Genomic DNA, 14,556 nt, shown 5'->3' on the forward strand with positions numbered 1-14,556 from the left:
CAAGTGTCAAGGTACTGCATATCCACCCAGTTGGTAAAATAAGTCAGTTAATTTGGCAGGTAAGTATTAAGTAATCATGTTGTCAGAATAAGGCAAGTGGCTAAGAGAGAAAGACAAAGAAGAATGAAAAAATTATAAAGGGAGAAGGAAACAGGAGAGAACTGAAGAGTGTGGAGCAGCGATGAAGGCTTTTGTTCTCTGCCTCATTGATCTGCTGCTTATCTAATTACTTTGGCACTCATAAGGCCTTCTCTAGCACAGTGTCAGAGAGCCTGACAGCCTTCTTTGCGAAAGGACCACTATGCATCTTCCCAAAATAAACAGCATCACATTATCAAGCTCACCTAGACCTTATTTTCCTTCACGTACAAAAAACCGATTTGCCTTCCTCAGCCTTCATATACACACACTGCTCAGCACTGTTTATCCGACGATATTTGTCAATACCTGGTTTAGAAGGGCCCCTTGCTTCACCACACGCTTTCCCTCTCCTTCCCCAGACCCATTTTCCTTCTCCATTTTGTCCCTTTCTTCACCATAGCATTTCTCCTCCCCATTTCATGGCACCATGGTTTCCCTTCCTTTCCATACCTCTATCAAACTGCTAACCCACAGAATCTCACGCAAGTACTGAGTGCATGCGCCAAGCTCTGCAAGAGAGCAGTTTCAGTCTCCAGCTAGTAAGCCATGGTGCAAAGCTGAGAGGTCATTCAACAAAATGGGGAGCAGTGGCAAGGAAGCAGGGCTGAGTGCTGTCCCACCACCCAGCACCTCCTCTCCATCCAAAGACACATTTCAGTCAGTAAAACACACTCCAAGTAGGTGCAAAGCAGGAGAGGGGGTAGCCTGAACCCTGACAGAGAGGCCTGGAGAGCTACAGGTGGTTCTTGAGCTCAACAGTCCCTGATCTAACCCAGCACCCTTAGCAAAATACAATTTCTAGGATTTCCAGGGGTAGCCATTTTCTGGTTCCCCTCAAGCTGCAAAATGGCTTGGGCTGGTCCTGCTGGTGGACCAGGTTTGGACAATGGTTCCCATACTCCACTGTAGAAAGAATAGCATTTTGCCTTGAACATATGGGAAGCAATTCACTTTACTCTCTTCAAAGGCCTCAGTACACAGAGCTCTTACACTTGCTAAATCCAGCAGAGTGAGGGCTGTGTCAGATTTAGGACAAGGGTGAGGAAAAAATAGAAGAGGACAATTTCTCAGCAGGCACAAAGAACAGTTTGTTATGAAAAACAGCTTATTATGAAAGGAAAAGTCAAGAGGGTCAAATGTCTCCATAATGCTATGGTTTTTTTCAACACCACAAACAACATAAACTTAGCTAAAATGTATACAGAAAAGGCACAACTAAGACTAAGAGGATGCCAGCATGGTTTAATGAGCAGAGTCAAGGAATATATTTGAGGCAAGAAGGGTTTCTTTAGAAACTGAAGTCCAAATGAGAACAAATAGAAACATAAACATTGGGAAAATAAATTCAAACAATCAATATGGGATGCGGGGGGAGGAGAGAATTCAAGGAGCACATTACAAAAAATATTAAAATCAGTGACAAATGTTTTAATACCCCAGAAACAGAAAACCAGCTAGGGAGATTATTGGAATTTGGACAACAAGCAATAGAGGACTGGTGTTGGAGTGAGCAGTAAGGTGTCCCAATAGGCTGATGGTATCAAATTGTTCAAGGTGGTCTAGATTAATACTGCACATAGTCAGGGGATATCTAGAGGATAAAATCTGTTTTGTCCAGATTATTACCTGATCAGATTTGGGCAGATCCTTTTGTTTATTTCAACCAGATCCTGTTCTATGTTAATGTAACATTATTTTATTTTAAGGTACAAACAGTCTGTAAAAATTATGTCCCATAGTCCTACTTCAGCTCCAGTATCTAACTTATTGGAGCCTGTATCCTTTACCCAAGTTATGCTTCCAATAACCTGTCAGAGGCAAAGACACTCATTACCACTTTAGACCTGTTCTGATAAAAGATTTTCTTCTTTCAGGCTATAAGAAGTGAAAAGGCTGGCACTTTTATTTCATGATGCTTCATTGACAGAAACCGCTTATTCTGAAGCAGCTTAGTATCCCATCCACTAAAGCTTATTGCTTCTTTTTTAACTTGCCTCTTTCAGTCCAAGAGAGGTATTTATAACCACTGCATTCAGTCTTGAAATAAGTATACATTGCAAGGCTACTGTATGTTACCAGTCAAGCGGAGGGAGACAAAGACAAATAAAGAGCAATGAAAGATATGATATACAGATCTTGACAATACCAAAGAGACGGTGGCTTGATGATTCTAAGAATGAAGTATACCAGCACTGGCAGGAGTTTTGTTCCAATTCATCGGCAGTCCATTAAAATATTATCCTGTTATTTATTTTTCCTTTCTCTTTCTTTTTCCCTTGTCTGATATTTACAGCTTTTTTATCCTTTTAGCTTTTACTCAAAATTGTACACTGATGAGCTTGTTACATGTGGAGGGGGTTGCAAATCACATGGTACTTGATTATTGTTGTTCAATACTAAATGTAAATGGAAACGATAAACCCGAACAGGAATTTTGTTTTCCTTCCTTTTATTTATGATTCATGAATATTATTCGAAATACCTGAGAGAAAGAAAATCCTGTTTAATGCCGACATCGTGAAGCTAAAAGAAATGCCACCACCTGTGAAGACCCGTTTTAGCCTGGTGCTCATGCTAAAATGCCTTAGAGATTCTAGGGAGCGCATTACATGCAACAAAATGATTATTGTTTCACTCAGAAATCATCTAGATAAATAGAAGAGAGATTAATGTAGAACAGAGGATGTCAACGCTGTAACTAAGAAACTGTTTTCTTCAAGACTTATATCCTTAGCCCAGAAACAAACCCAATCCTTCTTTAATCCATGTGCAGCTAATGTAGTGTCCTTTTGACCTTTTCTTAGTGCCCTCCAGCCCAGCCAACTGGGCACCATGTTGGCTGTGCTTTAAGGCTTTATGACATATTCTTCCAGACATCCATTTCAGCAGCTGTCTGGCAACGTCCAGGTGCTAGTACAATGTCCAGTATTGCTAGTACTTAGGATGGTATGCAACAAAGTAGTTGCACATGTGCGGAGACTTGCCCATCTCTCCATTCCCCGCGCACTCACCTTAAATCTGTTTTGGGGGTCCCCATCCCTCTAGAGCAGATTGGGGGGGGTTGTATGCATGGGTGAGGAGAGAGGAGGAGAGTCCTGCTGCTGTGCAAGTGGAGGTCATTCTGCTCATGCCATTATTTAGTTGAATACTGCCCATAAACTTTATCATAGATGGCCAGCTTTATTCTCTAGCTATATAATGCCTCCTATCCTTCACGAGAAATTCTCTATAATCCAGTTAATTCATATATAACTCCCTTTTAAAATAAGTTTTACCTTTTAAGATATGTTTACTGGGGCAGAGTTTGCTTTTTATCATGGGGAATGGTCCACCCTTTGCCCTTGGAAGAAGCTGCTGCAGGTGAAGGACGGTGAGCAGCATCATGGGACAGGGGCTTCTAGGACCATGAAGCTCACTTGTTCTTTTTGCAATTGGGTGCTGCATGCTATTGAAATAAACTTGTTAAGTTCAAGTATTGGAATGTGGGGTTTTGGGGGGGTTATATTACATCTGCTATTGTTTGGCTATGTTATTGCTGTGTTATGGTATTACAAAATTGTTTTTGTACTGTTTATTTGAAATGCATCCTTGTTTCTTTGTTGTTCTTTGTTCAGAAAAAGGGTGAGAAGCTTTCTAAGCCCCACAGGGGTGCTGCAGAAAGAATGTAGTAGATCAAGGGAGCCGTGGACTCAGAAAGATTGGAAAAACCTCGGCCCTAAGGAATTGCTAGCAGCCATAACATTCAGCATGGCTTCAGAGCCCCACCTGACTTCAACCCTTTTGGCATCCACCAAGCCACTCCCCAAAGTCAAGGATGTTTTTGGTGATCTTCATGGCTATTTGGATCTCAGCCACAGTCTAGACTACAAGCTGAATAATACTTAAATATAAATGTGGTTGTTAATCTAGTCCAGTATCATTTTTGCATCAAACACCTTGACCTTGACATCTCAGACATTTGTTTCAAAATGTTCTGCAGGTTAAAAAGGTAGCTCTCGAGCCTGATTAACCAGATAGTCTCATTCTTCAGAATGCTACTTGGGTTCTGAGGGGACAATGCCAAGAATCTTTTGGAGGGTCCTTGTTCTCAGTTCTTAGCCATCATTCAAAGTAGAAACAGTAGTTTAATGATTTAATGGGATGAGCAAATCTAGGCCATAATGCATCAAGCACATGAAGCCACTTCTATTAAGCAAATTTTGTGAATTAATTTTAATTCAGATCTACAGACACAAGCAGCAGCATGACACAATACAATTTTAACCAATATTTTATCAATTTGCCATCCAATTAAATTGGAATTTTATTGCACAACAGGAGAAGAGCATGGAGTGGCTTAGCAACATTAACAGACATCATCTAAGTATCTGAATAATGACTGGGACACATTATACATGAGGTAACCAAACCTTAAATTGGGGATTATGTTTCACAAATACTAATGTCATACGCATATCTACTCCGAAGTCAGTCTGAATGCCAGGTAAATGGGTACAGGATAGCAACCCTAAATTGTTAGTAACTCAAGATACTTCTGGTTCCTGATATTTGGAAACTTTCACTTGATTATCATTTTATAACAACAAATAACAGCTGTAAATCCAGAACTCGCCCTTTCTTTATCTTCCGGGACAACCACCCACACACACACACACACACTCTACAAGGAACTCATGTCACTTACTCTCAGCAGCTAGAAATATCATAACTAGACACTGGAAGCACCTATCAGGAGTGAACACAGACCACAGGTACCAAAACATATGGGAAATGGCCCTACTAGAAAAGTTAACCAACAAATTCAAACTAGCACAGGAACAAGCTACGGAGGATGCCTTCACCCCAGAGTGGTTCCCCTTTATTACATATGCAGTACAACAGGACAATGACCTATCCTCTCCAACAACATACAAATCAATATGGCTAACCTGATCCAACAACCTAGCCCACCTCCCTCACACAAATAAGCCACATCGCAATCAGCTAAATACCCCCAACCAAGCTCAGTTCTCAGTTTTCATGCAAACCTCCCTAATTTGCATTTGCAAACCAACCTGTAAACTGAAATGTAGCTATCAATTGAAATTCACACTTTTCCAGTTTTTGTGATACCAAAAGACATGCACAGAAAAATGTATTTATTAATAGAAAGTACACACACACACACACAAATGCTATTAATGAAATTAATGTATTAAGAAAACAGCTTGCAAAAATGTGTACATTAGGCAAAACACCCATAAAAATGCATATGAATTTTCACACTTTTTTTTAACACTGCAAACTGATGTGGAAATCGGGTGAACTAAACTAGAAATGAGAAACCGAGAGAAGCAAAAATGATAGATTCATTCATTCATTCCTAGCAACTACAGACCATCTATTAATACATTATTTAATAACCATGTTCCTGTTAGAGCCCATAACCCTCTTGGTGATCTGTCAATTTAGTAAGTCTGCCTGTTCTGTGGAGCTCCAGTTCTTCCAACATAAATTAATGCCTACAGATATGTAATGGGTGTTCTAATATGCATTGTTATTTAGCTGATAAGGCTTCATGCTATTTCCATTCAAACATCTTCTCCAATGATCGTATGAAAATTTATGCTTGTGATAAATGTGTCCTCAGTGACAGGCTGGGTAGGTATCCAACATAAGATTCCTCCTACCCAGACTTGAAGACCCAGTGCTCCCCTGCAAACAAATACTTAGATAAATCATGGTGTTCTTTAAAGCTGAAATACTTTGTAGCACTGCTGAGCAATTATTACATTCCAGGATAGCGGAAAGGGAAGGGGCTTGATAAGACATAAGATCAAAGGTTGACAATCTAATTGGGAGGGAAATAGAAACACTTGTCCTGAAACACAAACTACGGAGCTGCTCTCCTCTGTTGCAAAATGGAATCTTAAAAGAAAATTAAGCAGAAAGAGATCAACCCATTACGGTGACAGTTATCGCCCTATTTTCACCCTATTACAAAACTTGTTCCACATTCTAAAGCTACTCCATAATGTTATATATCAAAATGAATAATATATACGCTCTTTGCCTACTTTCATTTGTCTATTATGAAGACAGTGTATGAGGCATCATCACACATGTTTATGGATTGCCTTTTTCGTTTCATAGGGGGAGGGAAAGATAGGGCAATTGGCTTGTATTCGCCTTCCCCCATTGTAGATGACGTACCCATCAGAAACTGTCCTCTATAGACTCCATAGCTGCAATATGCTGTTGGTGAAAGAAAAAATGTAATCTTGGAGGAGGGAGCTAAAAGTATGACCTTGCTTCTCATTCTACATACTATGCCCTGCATTAAGGTATGTGCACACATTACATTCAACAAGTGTGCAACCTGTGTACATTTGTAACAAATTGTTGAGCTGTACACTTGCATAACTATTCACATGCAACAATCAACAAGGGTACAGTTCTCCCCTTTCTTCTCCTATACATTTCTGCCTGCTGACACAGTCTTTCTAATTCTCCCTTCCTCACAATAATCTTCACTTCTCTCATAACAACCACATTGTTACTTGAAATTATGTCACTGAAATTTCATTCTAGGGATTTGGTACACGCTATAACTTTAGAGCAAATTCAAAACACATCCTCTCCTCCTGCCCAAAGAATTCTGTAGTTTGTTAAAGGTTGCTAGGAATCATAGGAGCCAACTGAGGTCCCTTAACCCCAATAAAATATTTGAGGGCACTGCCCCATCGAAGTTGATGGGTATTGCCATTCAAATGGGGGGTGCAGGGCAGGGCTTACCTGCCTCTCTCCATATTTCATTCAAGTTGGCACACCTTGTACCTCTGTGAGGGGCAAATTACAATGCCCACAATTCTTTGCTTCAAATGTGCTTTAATGAAAGGTATCATATGTATACAGTCTTAGAATGACATCATAGCAATTCAGTCAATCACTGGAGCAGATCACAACTGATATGCAACAAGTTTTGGGGCTGTTTTGAACTGTTTGTTCATAATTACAATATTAAATACCGTATTTTTTGCTCTATAAGACTCACTTTTTCCCTCCTAAAAAGTAAGGGGAAATGTGTGTGCGTCTTATGGAGCGAATGCAGGCTGCGCAGCTATCCCAGAAGCCAGAACAGCAAGAGGGATTGCTGCTTTCACTGCGCAGTGATCCCTCTTGCTGTTCTGGCTTCTGAGATTCAGAATATATTTTTTTCTTGTTTTCCTCCTCCAAAAACTAGGTGCGTCTTGTGGTCTGGTGCGTCTTATAGAGCGAAAAATACGGCATTTTGATTATTTTGTCTGAAAAAACCATATCTCTAGGGGATGACCTATATCATTATTTTGGTGTTGTCTAGGTTTACAATAAACGGCATTTCCGTGCACTGCTCTGGTTTGCCAGAAGTGGCATAGTCATGCTGGCCACATGACCCAGAAGCTGTCTGCGGACAGATGCCAGCTCCCCCGCCTATAGAGCGAGATGAGCGCCACAACCCCAGAGTCGTCCACAACTGGACCTAATGGTCAGCGGTACCTTTACCTTTAGGTTTACAATATGCTTTGTCAAACATGGCAGACCTGCATAACTAAGCATCAAGCCTGAAGAGGCCCATATTAAAGTTATACTAAAGCCACAAATAATAAAGTATTACTCTTTAAAAGGTTATACCATTAATAAATATTGAAAAAGAGTTTCCCAGCTGCCAAACTGTTCCACCTTAGATATTTCTGCATAGTAAGTGAGGTAATCAACACATGGGTTTCAGGGATCATCTCACAAACCCAAAGTCTTCCCTGAAGTTACTTATCGTGTTTATACAGTGGTACCTCGGGTTACATACGCTTCAGGTTACATACGCTTCAGGTTACAGACTCCGCTAACCCAGAAATAGTACCTCAGGTTAAGAACTTTGCTTCAGGATGAGAACAGAAATCGGGCGGCAGCAGCAGGAGGCCCCATTAGCTAAAGTGGTGCTTCAGGTTAAGAACAGTTTCAGGTTAAGAACGGACCTCTGGAAGGAATTAAGTACTTAACCTGAGGTACCACTGTAGTTCCTTATGGTTTACAGATGGAAACACATGTATAGTATTGGCTTCAAATATCCAAAAAGTGACCATCCAAACCATTCTGATAGACAAAGATGCAAGTGAATGGGAGTATTATTAAGATAAAAGTTTTATACAGATGGGGGAGGGTGGTTAACACAGAATGGTCCTAGATCATAGGGCAACACGCAATCTGTTATACACAAAAGAGTGGAATGATGCACAAGGGGAGTTTTGACTATTTAGTTTTAATCAGGTTTCCTAAAATGAAGCCTTGCCAATAGGAAATGAAAGGATCTTAAATGAGACGCAGCAATAAATTCAGATAGCAATGTTTCCTGCTTTGCATTCCAAAACATCTCTGTTCTCATTAGAAGTACTAAGAGGCTACCCACACAAGGATTGTGGGAGGCTATTCTGATATCTGTATTACCTTCTTTCATGTTTTTCCATATTATCTCAATGTTCTTCTCAATGCTACCAAGGAGGTACAGTATTTATTTATTTTTTGCATCTGCTTATCTGTGGGTTGTTCTTCAAATCACTTCCTTCTCTTTACACTTTCGAGCAGCTGGGTTTATCCATCACAAAGTTCTGATTTTGCTTATTGAAGCCGATGGAGAAAAGCAACATTTAAAGTGTATTTCTGTTCAAAGAAATCTACTTTTAATACTGCAGCTGCCTAAATTCATTTGAGATGCCTTCCCAGCAGTACAATCACCACCACAAACAAGGTCATGAAGAAAATGCAGGCATTTGGGAGACAAAATCATCTAACCCTCCACCTCCATTGTGAAACCAAAAAATTATACAAGTTAATATGCAAGTCTCTTATGGAAATGATGCAATAATCATGTGTCTCTACATTCATTATGAGATAATTAGTTTTAATTGCATATTAAATTCTGATTGAATTAAAAGAGTTCAGGAGTTTGGAATTTTATTTTATTTTATTTTATTTTTAGCCTTCACTTGTAATACTTCTGCTGTCCATGCTGTTTTGTAATGCAAATGAGCAACTGTTCTTAAGCAATTACAATGACTTTCAGGTGCCTCTTCATAAACTCTGCTCTTCTGTACAAATGTCACAATGACCTGCTTGACACAATTCTCTTAAATAGACCATTTCTAACTCATCAAATCTATCTACAGTTTCCATGGCTATTGTACCCAGGTAAGTGTTTATAAGGAAGGTTTCACCAGTATGGTGCCCTCCAGACGTTGCTGGACTTTTGTTGGCATCCATCTGTCTCGAGAAACAATGAAAGTGTGCGCCATCAGGAGCAAGGTCAAACCATTGGAGAGTTACAATGCCTTCTGGGGGCATACAGAGCAATATGGAAGAGACATGTTTTATTGCAGGCATAGGCAAACTCGGCCCTCCAGATGTTTTGGGACTACAACTCCCGTCATCCCTGACCACTGGTCCTGTTGGCTAGGGATGATGGGAGTTGTAGGCCAAAAACATCTGGAGGGCCAAGTTTGCCTATGCCTGATTCATTGCAACTGGGGCAGATGGAGGCATCTGGTTTTGCTGCTATAGTTGCCCCATGGGGTTCCTTCCACAACTGCAATATGCTTGATATTTGGTCACGCTGGCAGGGTTTGAAGGGAGTTCAACAATATCTGGAGGGTACCACATTGGCTACCCCCAGTATAAGATTATTTCTGGAATACCTTTCCTACAGAAAGCCATCTGACATTCATACTTTATATTCCACTAGCTTCACTGAACCCTTACCTTACATGCTTCTGACTACATTCCTTTAATCCATATACATTAATATTTTTGTAGGCTGTTGGGGAAAATTACTCTTTTTTTCAACTGTTGGTTTTGGTTATGAGATAAAAATGGTACTACTACAAAAGGTGCTATGGGAACAATCATTATCAGTATAATGTTTCCAGACATCCACAGCTACATTGTCATACCTTTCCAGCTCTCATTGGTTATAGTGTACTGTGTCTAGTGCACATGTGGGCAATCCAGGGATGAAATAGGGTAGGGGGCTAAATGGGCTCAGCCTACCTAATTCTTGTTGTCTTGTTGTCTTTGAGCCTCTCTCGCTCTCTGAGGATCACGTGGAAGATCCCAGTCATTCTGCAAGTAACAGGAGTTGCTGGTTCTGGGAACAAGAAAGGAGAACAAAGGCCAGAAGCACTTTGGCAACTTGTGTCAGGTTAACAGAAAATAAATATATAGGAAATGTTGTGCACACGCAACAGCTGTCTCAAATGTACACACCTCAGTTCAACTGTGAAGTTAATGTACCTTACATTTTCAGTTCGAATGGAAACTGTTTTGAGGGGAAACACATCTAACAGTAGTGTTTTTTAAGAAGCTACAGGATTGGATTGTGGCTATTGTTGTGTGCACATGGCTTCAGAAGCAGTGGCAGTGATGCACTGGATACAGAGTAAATGATAATATTTACACAGCCAAAGGGACATACAAAGACATTGAAACCCACTCTTAGTCACATTAACCTATGGGCAGGGCCCATGTCTTGCTTCAGTTTGCTCACCTCTGTACTTCTGAAGCAGAATATCACAGCAACTGTATCACATTCCAGGTTGGATGTAATGTTAAACCATAGTTTTGTATAAGAACAAGTCGAGTCACACCACAAGCTTGTATACTTCATCCTAAACCTGGTCTGCCCTTAAGGAGGAGTTTGAAAGCTTTCACTTCCATCTTAGATTAATTACTGCTTGCAGTGTTATCCAAACTTGCACAATAAGTGATTAATATTCCTCTCCCCCACACACACCTCTCTCTCCCTCCCTCCCTCCCACCACCACCCCGCAAAAAAACCCCACATTTTAAAAGGGCATAGGATGTCAATCAAATCAACCAAAGGCCTGGTTGGTGCAATGGTGGTGGAAACAAGTCAACTTCAAACCATAGGTTATGAAGCTGGCTTCTGTTCACTAAGCAGAGTTCAAATTAACCGCAGTTTAGGATTCAGATGGCACACTAAACCACAGTTAGTCAAATACAAGTATGAGCTTCCTATCTTTTCACAGGTGTGCAGGAGAAAGGAGAGGGTGCGAGTTTTGGAGGACATATAAACAAGTAATTAGTGTTGCATGTAAATGCAGCCATTAAGACAAAATTAGTAGGAGTAGGTGTATTTTAAAATATTACCTGCCCTTCATCCTAAGGTCTCGGGAAGGGTTACAACAATTCAAAATACGATTTAAAAATGTACAGTCAAAATACAATGCAACATAAGTAGAATAAGTGATATGCTCCATGCCTTCCCTCATTGATGTCTGCAGACTTCTCTGTTGGTTGGTTTTTTTGGTTTGAGGCTTTTTTTGTTTTGGTTTTTTCACTGAGATTTCAAGACAATGGGAATCATTAAGATATTGATTACCTATCTTTGATGTGCCGGCAATATGGCAGCTATTGCATGCCCTTCATGCTAGGTTAACTGGCTAACATGTCAGTTAATTCACCACCTCTGCAATACGTAGAAACATGCAGGGTATGGTAGGTAAAATAAATTTATTATATATATTGAGCCCCTCCCTCAGCCTGGCACAACTCCAATTACACTTTCGCATTCTGATTTTGATACTTCTAACAGCCCTTGCTAAAGGTGATTTGTTGTTACCGGGTGTGCTATGTTTTAAAAGTTAACAAGCATCTGTTCTTAGATGAATGGTTTCAACAAGATAGGCATTGAACTATTACATTCTGCAATGCACCTTGCAAATAGGGTGAATGATCATTTATTGCTTAGTTTTATCTGGCGATCGGTATCTCATAGCCTTACTCTGTTCAATAAAGTGTGGAACAAAAGGGTATTCTGGCATGAAAACTGTTTATGTTTCATGGTGGATTATAGATCAATTTCAGCTGAAGGTCCTTGGAGCTGTGATTGTCCCCTCTCACTGACAGTATACAGTCTTGAAGCAAAGTCCCCAGACCTCCAGCTAAGTGCATCAGACTCTCATCTGTCTGTACAAGCTGGTGAAGAACAAGGTGCCTAGACAATGGCAAGGGGCTTTTGATGCCATACACAAAAAAATATTAAAATACATAATATAACTTGTCTTAATATACTTTTCTGAGTCTAAAAATATGCCAGACCAAAAGAAACATATTTACATAAAAAGCAGACAAGGTCAAATAACAAAGAAAGCCCTTAATTAGTTGTAATCAACTTTAATTTGCATACCGTATATAATTCCTAAATGATTGTTAATAATAACTTTATATAATGGACTTCCAATTTTCATGAAAATGGCACATTTTGATAAGCAGACACAAAACCCTAGTACTAATAAGGTTTAATTTGCATACATTAGACTGATTATCCAAACAAAAGGATTACAGTATTACTTCCCCATACCTTTATGTCCTTATTATGCACATTTATTAACTTCACAAAAGCTAGCTGTTACTGACAAACAATAGCCATGGGTGAAAGAGAAATCTTCAACATGAATAAAAACATTTTAATGCAAAAGAGCAAAGTTTATATGGTATAAATGCTTCACTTAACTCTTTCTTAGCAAAAGGCACACATTAGGTAAACTCTATTCATTAGGTAGATTCCGCATTTTCTCATGCATAACATTCCCAGCTGGCATAATATTAAAAATCTAACATTCACTATACCAGTCTGGGCCACAGACTAGGGCACAATTATGCAGAAGGAAATGTCCCTATAGGATACCTATGCACAAAACTCTACAATGAATTACAGCATTTTAAAGGAATGCATCTAAAATCATCTATAAAAATGATTGGCTTATAGAAGTACACAGAACATGTTTGCAACAGGAAGACTGAACTCTGAACTCATCCTCTCATACGCACACAATAGTGATAAAATGTTTCAAAAGGATGCTTTTCAGAAGTATTCCTAATAGCATAGTTAAATAACTGGCACTTTTGTGTTGGGAATGTAAAAAGTAGTAGGAACATTCTACCATATACAGTTGTACCTTAGTTCTCAAACTCCTTGGTACTCGTACATTTTGGCTCCCGAACGCCAAAAACCCAGAAGTGTTCCAGTTTCTGAATGTTTTTATGAAGCCAAATGTCCGACGGGGCTTCTGCTTGAGTGCAGAAAGCTCCTGCAGCCAATTGGAAGCCGTGCCTTGGTTTCTGAACGTTTCAGAAGTTGAACGGACTTCCAGAACAGATTACGTTTGAGAACCCAGGTATGACTATAAATTGGTCCCATGCAATCATCAAGAAAAGTGGACTTCAGCAAAACAATCAACCAAAGAAGTGGAATATACACTAAGATTCTTTTTTATTCCTAATAATAGACATAATGCACAACAAGTTGGCATAAAGGAAGAGCTATTATAGAAGAAGAGGAGGAGGAGTTTGGATTTGATACCCCGCTTTATCACTACCTGAAGAAGTCTCAAAGCGGCTAACATTCTCCTTTCCCTTCCTCCCCCACAACAAACACTCTGTGAGGTGAGTGGGGCTGAGAGACTTCAAAGAAGTGTGACTGGCCCAAGGTCACCCAGCAGCTGCATGTGGAGGAGCGGAGACGCGAACCCAGTTCACCAGATTACGAGACTACTGCTCTTAACCACTACACCACACTGGCCTAAGCCTGAGAGAAGGGAAATAAGCCTTTTAAATAGTGTTCTACGCTAGATTGCTTGGTCATGTGATCAAGCTGAACAGGCTTAGTTTAAGGTTCCCCCCCCCCCCAATCTGGTCCCACCCCTGGATTGCCCTGTTGGGGAACTAAAGTTGCCTTGGTTCAGCCATCTGAGCCTCTGCTGAGCCAGAATGAGCAAGTTACACTGACATATCTTGGGCTGAGCCTGGGCTGAGGACTTAGCGCCCACTCAACCAGAGATCTCCTGCATCCTAAGCTGCCCATCCCGGTGCTTCTTGCCATAGGATTGTCCCCACAGCAAATTAATATCTTAACCACAACGAGGATTCTTGAGATTAGATATCAGAAAACAGGAGAGACAAAACTGGAACTTGTTTATTGAAAAATGATAACCATTTGTCATTTACTGGAACAAGAAAGCTTATTCTCAGCATCTAAAAAGACCAATGTTGTTATAGTGAACTCTTTGTTTTATTTAGTTATTTAATACATTTGTCAAAGCAAAGCAGCCAGCCATCTTTAACACTAAAAAAGCAAAAGTTACCCCAGAAAAGAAAAATAGAACCATGGTGTTCTCTCAGCCTGATAGCCCCTTCATGAGCATGCCCTGGGCATCTTCACTTTCACAACTCTATACAAATGTTTTTAATTTTTTATCTCAGTGAGGGGGGGAAATCTTATTTTAAAAGAGTAGTGTTAGCAATAGGAGCACTTATACAGTATCAGTTCCTCACCGCATCGCAGACACCCAGCAATTAACACTGATGGCAGAAGGGAGGGAGAGGGAA

General features: G+C 40.1%; 1 protein-coding gene across 4 annotated transcripts in view; it reads right to left on the reverse strand.

Moving 5' to 3' along the window:
- LOC310677064 (uncharacterized protein) overlaps positions 1–14,556 on the reverse strand; it is a 546,359-nt gene that overhangs the window by 503,014 nt on the left and 28,789 nt on the right. For all 4 annotated transcript variants that reach the window (XM_083439368.1, XM_083439366.1, XM_083439369.1 and 1 more), the window contains exon 2: positions 10,198–10,294. In XM_083439368.1, the coding sequence (XP_083295494.1) occupies positions 10,198–10,268 (71 nt within the window). In that variant the 5' untranslated portion in view covers positions 10,269–10,294. The remainder of the gene's footprint in view (positions 1–10,197; positions 10,295–14,556) is intronic.

Source organism: Podarcis tiliguerta (genome assembly GCF_965153285.1).
Source record: "Podarcis tiliguerta genome assembly, chromosome: 4".
In the NCBI taxonomy this organism is placed as follows: domain Eukaryota; kingdom Metazoa; phylum Chordata; class Lepidosauria; order Squamata; family Lacertidae; genus Podarcis; species Podarcis tiliguerta.